Raw genomic sequence first — 13499 nt, 5'->3', positions numbered from 1 at the left:
TAAAATCATCATAAGATGACAGGCTATTGGTATCATTTTCATAGATGAAGTGCAAAATGGATGTCTATGGTTTAAAATCCTCTATGGAGACCTTTGTCAATCTGAATAAGAGAGTATAAGAAGCTCTTTCCTATCAATCCTTCTGCAGATCCCTTTTACCAATAAAAATTAACTAACATCCTTTTAGTTAATAGTAAAAATATTTTAACTTTTATTCTCATTTTATCTTTGCCCAGATATCACACTGGATCCCTAGCATTTGGATCTTTAATTCTTGCAGTAGTTCAAATGTTCAGATTAATCCTAGAATACTTGGACAAACGTCTTAAACGTAAGATTCCAGAATTCATCTTTTCTCAGACTTCCTGACTTCTGTGAATAGAACAGATTGGGTCAGGGGGTTGGGGGGGACATAATGACTGTAACTTGGACACAGTAATAAGGATGGATGTGGTCAGATTGGGGAGATGTTTGGAAGGAAAAGCCAATAGGACTTGAGGGATGGAATATGGTGGGGGGTGGGGTGGGGAGCAATGGTAAAATAGAGTAAAAATGTGTGATGCTATTTATTAAGATATGGAAACCAGTAGAAACAAATTTCAAAGAAGAGATTTAAAACTGTGTTTTTGACCTGTTAATATTGAGAAGCATGGTGGAGATGTCAGGCAGTTCCAAGTCTAGAGCTCAGGACAGGTCAGGCTTAAAATATAAATGTGGCCATTGGCATAAATCTTCATACATAACACAATACAGTTTACAAACACATAAACTCTGCTTGGGTTGTACTTTAAAATATTTTATTATTAATTATCAAAATAATCTTGAAACAGAGCAACCAAGTTGGAACACTCACATTTCCTGATTTCAAGACTTAGTACAAAGCTACAGTAATCAAAACAGTGTGGCACTGGTGTAAGGACAGACATATAGACCTGGAAAAGAATAGACAGCCCTAAAATAAATGCTCACATATAAGACTATTCAGTGGGGGAAGGAGAGTTTTTTTCAGCTAATGTTACTAGGAAAACTGGATATCTACATTCAAAAGAATGAAGTTGGACCCTTACTTTATACAATATACATAAATACATAAATTAATTCAAAATGGATCAAAGACTTAAACATAAAAGCTAAGACTATAAAAGCCTTAGAAGAAAGCATAGGAAGAAATCTTCTTGACATTGGATTTAATGATGGTTTCATTATTTTAATGATCATTTTAATGATGATATGACACCAAAAATACAGGTAACAAAAGAAAAAAACATAAATTAGAATTCATCAAAAAAAAAAAAGTCTGTGCATCAAAGGACACTATCAAGAGAGTGAAAAGACAACCCACAGAATGGGAGGAGATATTTGCAAGTCATATATCAGATAAGCAACTAATATTTAGAATATATAAATAACTCCTACAACTCAACAATAAACAAACAACCTATTTCAACATGGACAAAGGATTTTTTAAATTAAGTAAATTTTTTTCAGCTTTATTGAGGTATAATTGACAAATAAAATTGTAATATTTTTAAAGTGTACAACATGATGATTTAATACACATATACACTGTGAAAGGATTCCCACATTTAAGGTGGGACACATCTGTCCACCTCATATACTTCCTTTTTTTTTTCCTTTTTTGGTGTGAATGCTTAAGTTCTACTCTCTTAGCAAATTTCAATTATACAATACAGTATACTCAACTATACTCACCATGTTCTACATTAGATCCTAATACCTTAGTCATCTTATAACTGAAAGTTTGTACCCTTTTACCAGCCTCTCCCAATTTCTCCCACTCCCAGCATACGGCAACCACCATTCTATTCTATTTACATGCATTCAACATTTTTTCCCTACGTATAAGCAATACCATGTGTATTTATTTTGTGTGGCTTATTTCACTTAGCATAATGCCCTTCAGGTTCATCCATGTTATTGCAAAAGCAGGATTTCTTTCTTTTTAAGGCTGAATAATATTCCATTTTGTATATATAACGTAATTTATCCATTGATCCATTTAATGACACTTAAGTTGTTTCCATACATTAGATACTGTAAATAATGCTGCAGTGAACATTGGAGTACAAATATCTCTTCAAGATAGTGATTTTGTTTCCTCCAATTATATATACAGAATTAGAATCACTGGATCCTATAGTAGTTCTATTTTTAATTTCTTGAGTAACCTCCGTACTGTTTTCCACAATGGAGTAATCAATTCACATTCCTACCAACAGTGTACAAGGGTTCCCTTTTCTCTTCATCCTTACCAACACTTGTTATCTCTTGTCTTTTTGATAAGAGATATCCTAACAGGTATGAGGTGATATCTCACTGAGGTTTCTTTTTTTTTTTTTTTTTTTTGCGGTACGTGGGCCTCTCACTGCCGTGGCCTCTCCCGCTGCGGAGCACAGGCTCCGGACGCGCAGGCTCAGCAGCCACGGCTCACGGGCCCAGCCACCCCGCAGCATGTGGGATCTTCCCGGACCGGGGCACGAACGCGCGTCCCCTGCATCGGCAGGTGGACTCTTAACCATTGCGCCACCAGGGAAGCCCTCTCACTGAGGTTTCGATTTGCATATCTCTGATAATAATGTTGAGCACTTTTCATGCACCTATTGGCCATTTTTATGTCTTCTTTGAAACAATGTCTATTCAGGTTCTTTGCCCATTTTTTATTGGGTTATTTGTGTGTTTTTTGCTGTTGAGTTCTATAAATTCCTTGTATATTTTGGATATTAACTCCTTATTACATATGTGGTTTGCAAATATTTTCTCCCATTCAGTAGGTCACTTTTTCATTTGTTGATGGTTTCCTTTGCTGTGCAGAAGCTTTTTGGTTTGATGTAGTCTCACTTGTTTATTTTTGCGTTTGTTGCCTTTGCTTTTGGTGTGAAATCCAAAACATCATTGCCAAGACCAATGTCAAGGAGCTTACAACTATAAAATCTTCTAGGTTTCAGGTTTTACTTTCAAGTCTTTAATCCATTTTGAGTTGATTATTGTGTATGGTGTAAGATAAAGGTCCAATTTCACTCTTTTGCATGTAGATGTCTAGTTTTCCCAGCACCATTTATTAAAGAGAATATCCTTTCCCCATTATATATTCTTGACTCCTTTGTCAAAAATTAATTAACCATATTGCATGGGTTATTTCTGGGCTCTCTATTCTCTTCCATTCATCTATGTGTCTATTTTCATACTGATACCATACTGTTTTATTACTATAGCTTTGTAATAGAGTTTGAAATCAGAAAGTGTAATGCCTTTAGCTTTGTTATTCTTTCTTAATTGCTTTGGTTATTTGGATCTTTTGTGGTTTCATGCAAATTTTAGGATTTTTTTTTTTTATTTGTGTGAAAAATGGCATTGAAATTTTGATAGGGATTGCATGAAATTTGTAGATCACTTTGGGTAGTACGAACTTTTTAACAATATTAATTCTTCCAATCCATGAACATGGAATATTTGCCACTTATTTGTTTCTTCAATTTCTTTTGTCTACAGCTCACAGTTTTCAATGCACAAATATTGGGTTGGCGAAAAAGTTCATTTCGGTTTTTCCATAACATGGCAAAACCAGAACAAACTTTTGGTCAACCCAATAATTCTCCTCCTCATTTAAATTTATTCCTAGGTATTTTATTGCTTCCATGCAATTGTAAATGAAATTTTACTCTTGATTTCTCTTTCCAATAGTTAGTTGTTGGTGTATAGAAAGGCAACTCATTTTTTTCTTTTTTGGCAACTCATTTTTGTAAATTGATTTTATTTCCTGAAACTTTACTGATTTCATGTATTAGCTTAAATAGTTTTTTGGTGGACACTATAGGGTTTTCTATATATAATATCATGTGATCTGCAAACAGAGACAGTCTTACTTCTTGCTTTCTGATTTGGATACCTTTTATTTCTTTTACTTGTCTAATTGCTCTGGCTAGGACTTCAGGTACCAAATTGAAAAAAAGTGGCAAAAAAAAAAAAAGAAAGAGAAAAGAAAAAAGTGGCAAGAGTAGGCATCCTTATGTTGTTCTTAATCTTAGAGGAAAAGCTTTTGGCTTTTCACCAATGAGTATGATGTTAGCTGTGGGCTTGTCACATATGGTCTTGATTATGTTGAGGCCTTCAATAACCAGTTTATTGAGAGTTTTTATTACTAAAGGAGGTTGAATTTTGTCAAGTAATTTTTCTGCATCTATTGAGATAATCATGATTTCCTCCTTCATTTTGTTAATGTGGAGCATCACATTTATTGATTTGCATATGTTAAATCATACTTGCATCCCTGGAATAAATCCTACTTCATCTTGGTATATGATTCTTTTAATCTAGTATTGAATTCAATTTGCTAATATTTTGCTGAGGATTTTTGCATTTATGCTCATCAAGGATATTGGCCTGTAATTTTCTTTTCTTGCAGTGGCCTTGTCTGGCTTTGGTATCAGGGTCATGCTGGCCTCATAAAATGTGTTTGGAAATGTTCTCTCCATTTCTATTGTTTGAAAGAGTTTGAGAAGAACTGGTATTAATTCTTCTTCAAATGTTTGGCAGAATTTCACAAGTTAAGCCATTTGATCCTGGACTTTCCTTCGTTGGGAGGTTTTTGATTACTGACTCAAAATCTTTACTAGTAATTGATCTGTTCAGATTTTCTATTTCTTCATGATTCAATTTGGTAGGTTCCATGTTTCTAGGAATTCATCCATTTCTTCTAGGTAGTCCCATTTGTTGATGTAAGATTGTTCCTAGCATCTCTTATGATCCTTTGTACTTGTGTGGTATCAGTTGTAATGTCCCCTCTTTCATTTCTGAATTTAAGTCTTCACTACTTTTCTCTCAGTTAGTCTAGTGAAAGGTTTGTCAATTTTATGTTTCAAAAAAACAGCTGGTAGTTTCACTTACCTTTCCTATTTTTAAGTCTCTATTTCATTTATTTCCACTCTAATCTTTACTATTTCCATCCTTCTATTATCTTTGTACATAGTTTCTTCTTTTTTTTTCTTTCTAATTCCTTGAGGCGAAAAATTAGGTTGTTTGAGATCTTTCTTTCTTCTTAACTTAGGTGTTTATTGCTATGGACTTCCCTCTTAGAACTGCTTTGCTACATTCCATACATTTTGGTATGTTGTGTTTGCATTTTCTTTAGTCTCAAGGTACTCTTTGATTTCCCTTTTGATTTATGCTTTGACCTGTTGGTTGTTCAGTAGCATGTTGTTTAATCTCCACACGTTGAATTTTCCAGTTTTCTTCTTGTAATTGATATCTAGTTTCATACCACTGTGTTTGGAAAAGATGCTTGATATTATTTCACACTTCTTACATTTATTAAACTTGTTTTGTGACCTAGCATATGATCTATCCTGGAGAATGTCCCATGTGTACTTGAGAAGAATGTATACTCTGCTGTGGTTGGATGGAATGTACTGTAAATGTCTGTTAAGTGCTTCTAGTCTAATGTGTAGTTAAGTCCAGTGCTTTTCTGTCTGGATGATCTATCCATTGTTGAAAGTGAAATTTTAAAATTCCTTACTATTATTATATTGCTATTTATTTCTTCCTTCATATCTGTTTATATTTGCTTTATATATTTAGGTGCTCCAATATTGGGTGCATAAATATTTATAATTTTTATATCCCCTTGATAAATAGACACTTTTTTCATTGTATAATGAACTTTGTGTATTGTTTCAACTTTTGGCTTAAAGTCTATTTTGACTAATATAAGCATAGGTACACCTGATTTCTTTTGGTTTCCATTTGCCTGCAAAATCTTTTTCTAATCCTTTACTTTCAGTCTAAGTATGTCTTTAAAGGTGAAGTGAGACTCTTGTAGGTAGCATATATTTGAGTCTTTTTAAAAAAATTTCTTTCAGTCCCTCTATATCTTTTGATTGGAGAATTTAGTCCATTTACAATTAATTGTAATTATTGATAGCTATGGACTTACTGTTTCTATCTTGTTAACTATTTTCTGGCTGTTTTATAGTTTTTGTTTCTCTCTTCCTCTCTTCCTTTGTGATTTGATGATTTTCTGTAGTGGTATGTTTTGATTCCTTTCTTGTATCTACTATAGGTTTTTGCTTTGTGGTTATCATGAGGCTTACAGAAAATATTTTATACTTATAACAATGTGTTTTAAGCTGATAACAACTTAACTACAAATGCATACAAAAGCTCTGTTTTATATTCACACACACATTTTATACTACAATGTTGTTGTTTTTTTTTTGCGGTATGCGGGCCTCTCACTGTTGTGGCCTCTCCCGTTGTGGAGCACAGCCTCCGGACGCGCAGGCTCAGCGGCCATGGCTCAGGGGCCTAGCCGCTCCGCAGCATGCAGGATCTTCCTGGACCGGGGCACGAACCCGTGTCCCCTGCATCGGCAGGCAGACTCTCAACCACTGCGCCACCAGGGAAGCCCACTACAATGTTTTTGATATCACAGTTTACATCTTTTTATATTGTGTATCCATTAACAAGTTATGTAATTATAGTCCTTTTTAATACTTTGTCTTTAACCTTTATACTGTAGTTCTAAGCTGTTTACCTACCACCATTACAATTTTAGAGTATTTTGCATTTAAGTGTATATTTACCTTTACTGTGAGTTTTATACTTTCATATATTTTTATGTTACTAATAAGCATCCTTTTGTTTCAGCTTAAAGATATCCCTTTAACATTTCTTGTAAGGCTGGTCTACTGGTGATAAACTTTTAGCTTCTGTTTGTCTAGAAAACTTTTACCTCTCCTTCAATTCTGAAGCACAACTTTGCCACATAGATAGAGTTTCTTGGTCAGCAGATTTTTCTTTCAACACTTTTAACGTATCATTCTACCTCATTCTGGCATGCAAATTTTCTGCTGAAAAATCTGCTTATAGGATTATGGGGATTCCCTTGTATATAAGAAGTTGCTTTTCTCCTGCTGCATTTACCCACCTTTTAACTTTTGAAAATTAATTTTATGTGAGTCAGTATGGATCTCTTTACATTGATATTCTTTGAGCTTTCTGGATCTGGATGTCTCTTTGATTTTCCAGGTTAGGGAAGTTTTCAATCATTATTTCTTTGAATATATTTTCAGCCCCTTTCTCTTTCTTCTCCTGGGACCTCTTGTAACATGTAAAAAGTACATTCTTTTTAATTTTTCTTCCTCTAATTGGATGAATCCCACTGCCTTGTCTTTGAATTCATCAATCCTTTCTTTCTTTTTTTTTTTTTTTTTGCGATTCACGGGCCTCTCACTGTTGTGGCCTCTCCCATTGCGGAGCACAGGCTCCGGACGCACAGGCTCAGTGGCCATGGCTCATGGGCCAAGCCGCTCCACGGCATGTGGAATCTTCCCAGACCGGGGCATGAACCTGTGTCCCTTGCATTGGCAAGCGGACTCTCAACCACTGCGCCACCAGGGAAGCCCTCTTTCTTTCTTTTTGAATTTTCTTTTATTTTTTTATACAGCAGGATCTTATTAGTTATCCATTTTATACATATTAGTGTATATATGTCAATCCCAATCTCCCAATTCATCACACACTACCCGCCCCCCCCACCACTTTCCTCACGTAGTGTCCATACGTTTGTTCTTTACATCTGTGTCTTAATTTCTGCCCTGCAAACTGGTTCATCCGTACCATTTTTCTAGGCTCCACATACATGCATTAACATACGATATTTGTTTTTCTCTTTCTGACTTACCTCACTCTGTATGACAGTCTATATCCATCCATGTCTCTAGAAATGACCCAATTTCGTACCTTATTATGGCTGAGTAATATTCCATTGTATACATATACCACATCTTCTTTATCCATTCATCTGTCGATGGGCATTTAGATTGCTTCCATGTCCTGGCTATTGTAAATAGTGCTGCAATGAACATTGGGATGCATGTGTATTTTTGAATTATGGTTTTCTCTGGGTATATGCCCAGTAGTGGGATTGCTGGGCCATATGGTAATTCTGTTTTTAGTTTTTTAAGGAACCTCCATACTGTTCTCCATAGTGGCTGTGTCAATTTACATTCCCACCAACAGTGCAAGAGGGTTCCCTTTTCTCCACACCCTCTCCAGCATTTGTTGTTTGTAGATTTTCAGATGATGCCCATTCTCACTGGTGTGAGGTGATACCTCATTGTAGTTTTGATTTGCATTTCTCTAATAATTAGTGATGTTGAGCAGCTTTTCATGTGCTTCCTGGCCATCTGTATGTCTTCTTTGGAGAAATGTCTATTTAGGTCTTCTGCCCATTTTTGGATTGGGTTGTTTTTTAAATATTGAGATGCATGAGCTCTTTATATATTTTGGAGATTAATCCTTTGTCCATTGATTCGTTTGCAAATACTTTCTCCCATTCTGAGGACTGTCTTTCCACCTTGTTTGTAGTTTCCTTTGCTGTGCAAAAGCTTTTTAAGTTTCCTTAGGTCCTATGTGTTTATTTTTGTTTATATTTCCATTACTCTAGGAGTTGGATCAAAAAAGATCTTGCTGTGATTTATGTCAAAGAGTGTTCTTCCTATGTTTTCCTCTAAGAATTTTATAGTGTCTCGTTTTACATTTAGGTCCCTAATCCATTTTGAGTTTACTTTGTGTATGGTGTTAGGGAGTGTTCGAATTTCATTCTTTTACATGCAGCTGTCCAGTTTTCCTAGCACCACTTATTGAAGAGACTGTCTTTTCTCCATTGTATATCTTTGCCTCCTTTGTCATAGATTAGTTGACCATAGGTGCGTGGGTTTATCTCTGGGTTTTCTATACTGTTCCATTGATCTATATTTCTGTTTTTGTGCCAGTACCATATTGTCTTGAATACTGTAACTTTGTAGTATAGTCTGAAGTCAGAGAGTCTGATTGCTCCAGCTCCGTTCTTTTCCCTCAAGACTGCTTTGGCTATTTGGGGTCTTTTGTGTCTCCATACAGATTTTAAGATTTTTTTTCTACTTCTGTAAAAAATGCCATTGGTAATTTGATAGGGATTGCATTGAATCTGTAGATTGCTTTGGGTAGCAGAGTCATTTTGACAATATTGATTCTCTCAATCCAAGAAAATGGTATATCTCTCCATCTGTTTGTATCATCTTTAATTTCTTTCATCATTTTATAGTTTTCTGCATACAGGACTTTTGTCTCCCTAGGTAGGTTTATTCCTAGGTATTTTATTCTTTTTGTTGCAATGGTAAATGGGAGTGTTTCCTTAATTTCTCTTTCAGATTTTTTATCATTAGTGTATAGGAATGCAAGAGATTTCTGTGCATTAATTTTGTATCCTGCAACTTTACCAAATTCATTGATTAACTCTAGTAGTTTTCTGGTGGCATCTTTAGGATTCTCTATGTATAGTATCATGTCATCTGCAAACAGTGACAGTTTTACTTCTTCTTTTCCAATTTGTATTCCTTTTATTTCTTTTTCTTCTCTGATTGCCATGGCTAGGACTTCCAAAACTATGTTGGAATAATAGTGGTGAGATTGGACATCCTTGTCATGTTTCTGATCTTAGAAAAAATGCTTTCAGTTTTTCACCATTGAGAATGATGTTTGCTGTGGATTTGTCATATATGGCCTTTATTATGTTGAGGTAGGTTCCCTCTATGCCCACTTTCTGGAGCGTTTTTATCATAAATTGGTGTTGAATTTTGTCAAAAGCTTTTTCTGCATCTATTGAGATGATCATATGGTTTTTCTTCTTCAATTTGTTAATATGGTGTATCACATTGATTGGTTTGCATATACTGAAGAATCCTTGCCTCCCTGGGATAAATCCCACTTGATCATGGTGTATGATCCTTTTAATGTGTTGTTGGATTCTGTTTGCTCGTATTCTGTTGAGGATTTTTGCATCTATATTCATCAGTGATATTGGTCTGTAATTTTCTTTTTTTGTATTATCTTTTTGTGGTTTTGGTATCAGGGTGAGGGCGGCGTCATAGAATACGTTTGGGAGTATTCCTTTCTCTGCAGTTTTTGGGAAGAGTTTGAGAAGGATGGGTGTTAGCTCGTCTCTAAATGTTTGATAGAATTCACTTGTGAAGCCATCTGGTCCTAGACTTTTGTTTGTTGCAAGATCTTTAATCACAGTTTCAATTTCATTACTTGAGATTGGTCTGTTCATATTTTGTATTTCTTCCTGGTTTAGTCTTGGAAGGTTATACCTTTCTAAGGATTTGTCCATTTCTTCCAGGTTGTCCATTTTATTGGCATAGAGTTGCTTGTAGTAGTCTCTTAGGATGCTTTGTATTACTGCAGTGTCTGTTGTAACTTCTTTTTCATTTCTAATTTTATTGATTTGAGTCCTCTCCCTCCTTTCCTTGATGAGTCTGGCTAATGGTTTATCAGTTTTGTTTATCTTCTCAAAGAACCAGCTTTTAGTTTTATTGATCTTTGCTATTGTTTTCTTTGTTTCTATTTAATTTATTTCTGCTCTGATCTTGATGATTTCTTTCCTTCTTCTAACTTTGGGTGTTGTTTGTTCTTTTTTCTCTACTTCCTTTAGGTGTAAGTTTAGATTGTTTATTTGAGATGTTTGTTGTTTCTTCAAGTAGGATTGTATTGCTATAAACTTCCCTCTTACAACTGCTCTTGCTGCATCCCATAGGTTTTGGATCATCGTGTTTTCATCGTCATTTGTCTCTAGGTATTTTTTGATTTCCTCTTTGATTTCTTCAGTGATCTCTTGGTTATTTAATGATGTATTGTTTAGCCTCCATGTGTTTGTATTTTTTACGTTATTTTCCCTGTAATTGATTTCTTATCTCATAGCATTGTGGTCAGAAAAGATGCTTGATATGATTTCAATTTTCTTAAATTTACTGAGGCTTGATTTGTGACCCAAGATGTGATCTATCCTGGAGAATGTTCCATGCACACTTGAGAAGAAAGTGTAATCTGCTTTTTTGGATGGAGTGTCCTATAGATATCATTTAAATCTATCTGGTCTATTGTGTCATTTAAAGCTTGTGTTTCCTTATTAATTTTCTGTTTGGATGATCTGTCCATTGGTGTAAGTGAAGTGTTAAAGTCCCCCACTATTATTGTGTTACTGTCGATTTCCTCTTTTAGAACTGTTAGCAGTTGCCTTATGTATGGAGGTGCTCCTATGTTGGGTGCATATATATTTATAATTGTTATTTCTTCTTCTTGGATTGATCCCTTGATCATTATGTCGTGTCCTTCCTTGTCTCTTGTAACATTCTTTATTTTAAAGTCTGTTTTATCTGATATGAGTATTTCTACTCCAGCTTTCTTTTGATTTCCATTTGCATGGAATATATTTTTCCATCCCCTCATTTTCAGTCTTTATGTGTCCCTAGGTCTGAATTGGGTCTCTTGTACACAGCATATATATGGGTCTTGATTTGGATCCATTCAGCCAGCCTGTGTCTTTTGGTTGGAGCATTTAATCCATTCACCTTTAAGGTAGTTATTGATATGTATGTTCCTATTACCATTTTCTTAATTGTTTTCGGTTTGTTTTTGTAGGTCCTTTTCTTTTCTTGTGTTTCCCACTTTGAGAAGTTCCTTTAGCATTTGTTGTAGAGCTGGTTTGGTGGTGCTGAATTCTGTTAGCTTTTGCTTGTCTGTAAAGCTTTTGATTTCTCCATCAAATCTGGATGAGATCCTTGCTGGGTAGAGTAATCTTGGTTGTAGGTTCTTCCCTTTCATCATTTTAAATATGTCATGCCACTCCCTTCTGGCTTGTAGAGTTTCTGCTAGAAATAAGCTGTTAACCTTATGGGAGTTCCCTTGTATGTTGTCATTTTTCCCTTGCTGCTTTCAATAATTTTTCTTTGTCTTTAATTTTTGCCAATTGGATTACTATGTGTCTTGGCGTGTTTCTCCTTGGGTTTATCTTGTATGGGTCTCTCTGCACTTCCTGGACTTGGGTGGCTATTTCCTTTCCCATGTTAGGGAAGTTTTCGACTATAATCTCTTCAAATATTTTCTCGAGTCCTTTCTCTCTTCTCCTTCTGGGACCCCTATAATGTGAATGTTGTTGCGTTTAATGTTGTCCCAGAGGTCTCTTAGGCTGTCTTCATTTCTTTTCATTCTTTTTTCTTTATTGTGTTCTGCAGCAGTGAATTCCAGCATTCTGTCTTCCAGGTCACTTACCCATTCTTCTGCCTCAGTTATTCTGCTATTGATTCCTTCTAGTGTAGTTTTCATTTCAGTTATTGTATTGTTCGTCTCTGTTTGTTCTTTAATTCTTCTAGGTCTTTGTTAAACATTTCTTGCATCTTCTCGATCTTTGCCTCCAGTCTTTTTCCAATGTCCTGGATCATCTTCACTCTCATTATTCTGAATTCTTTTTCTGGAAGATTGCCTATCTCCACTTCATTTAGTTGTTTTTCTGGGGTTTTATCTTGTTCCTTCGTCTGATACATAGTCCTCTGCCTTTTCATCTTGTCTTATCTTTCTGTGGATGTGGTTTTTGTTCCACAGGCTACAGGATTGTAGTTCTTCTTGTTTCTGCTGTCTGCCCTCTGGTGGATGAGACTATCTAAGATGCTTGTGCAAGTTTCTTGATGCGGGGGACTGGTGGTGGGTAGAGCTGGCTGTTGCTCTGGTGGGCAGAGCTCAGTAAAACTTTAATCCACTTGTCTGCTGATGGGTGGGGCTGGGTTCCCCCCCTGTTGGTTGTTTGGCCTGAGGTGACCCAACATTGGAGCCTACCCATGCTCTTTGGTGGGGCTAATGGCAGACTCTGTGAGGGCTAACGCCAAGGAGTACTTCCCAGAACTTTTGCTGCCAGTGTCCTTGTCCCCACAGTGAGCCACAGTCACCTTCCACCTCTACAGGAGACCCTCCAGCGCTAGCAGGTAGGTCTGGTTCAGTCTCCTATGGGGTCACTGCTCCTTCCCCTGGGTCCCGATGCACACACTACTTTGTGTGTGCCCTCCAAGAGTGGAGTCTCTGTTTCCCCCATCCTGTCAAAGTCCTGCAGTCAAATCCTGCTAGGCTTCAAAGTCTGATTCTCTAGGAATTCCTCCTCCCATTGCCAGACCCCAGGTTGGGAAGCCTGACGTGGGGCTCAGAACCTTCACTCCAGTGGGTGGACTTCTGTGGTATAAGTGTTCTCCAGTTTGTGAGTCACCCACCCTTCAGTTATGGGATTTGATTTCATTGTGATTGTGCCCCTCCTACCGTCTCACTGTGGCTTCTCCTTTTTCTTTGGATGTGGGATATCTTTTTTGGTGAGTTCCACCAGTGTCTTCCTGTCAATGCTTGTTCAGCAGTTAGTTGTGATTCTGGTGCTCTCACAAGAGGGAGTCCATCAATCCTTTCTTTCACTAGATCTAATCTGCTATGAATCCCCCTATTGAATTTTTCAGTTCAATTGTATTCTTCAGCTCTATAAATTGTTTGATTTTTTTTTTGATATCTTCTATCTCTTAATTGAATTCTTATTTTGTTCATGCATTTCTCCTTGACCATGGTGAGCATCTTTATGACCATTATTTTGAATTCTTTACGAGTTAAATCACTTATCTCTGTTTCAGAAA

At 36.2% G+C, this 13499-nt stretch overlaps 1 protein-coding gene across 1 annotated transcript in view; it reads left to right on the top strand.

Annotated features, from left to right (window-relative positions):
* Positions 1-13499, top strand: part of SLC44A5 (solute carrier family 44 member 5) — a 103129-nt gene that overhangs the window by 77358 nt on the left and 12272 nt on the right. Inside the window, exon 15 of the mRNA XM_065886383.1 lies at positions 237-331. Coding sequence (XP_065742455.1) covers positions 237-331 — 95 coding nt within the window. The remainder of the gene's footprint in view (positions 1-236; positions 332-13499) is intronic.

This window comes from Phocoena phocoena, chromosome 1 (assembly GCF_963924675.1).
Source record: "Phocoena phocoena chromosome 1, mPhoPho1.1, whole genome shotgun sequence".
Lineage (NCBI taxonomy): Eukaryota > Metazoa > Chordata > Mammalia > Artiodactyla > Phocoenidae > Phocoena > Phocoena phocoena.
Note: the sequence above shows the minus strand (reverse complement) of the source record. Positions and strands in the feature narration are given on the sequence as shown.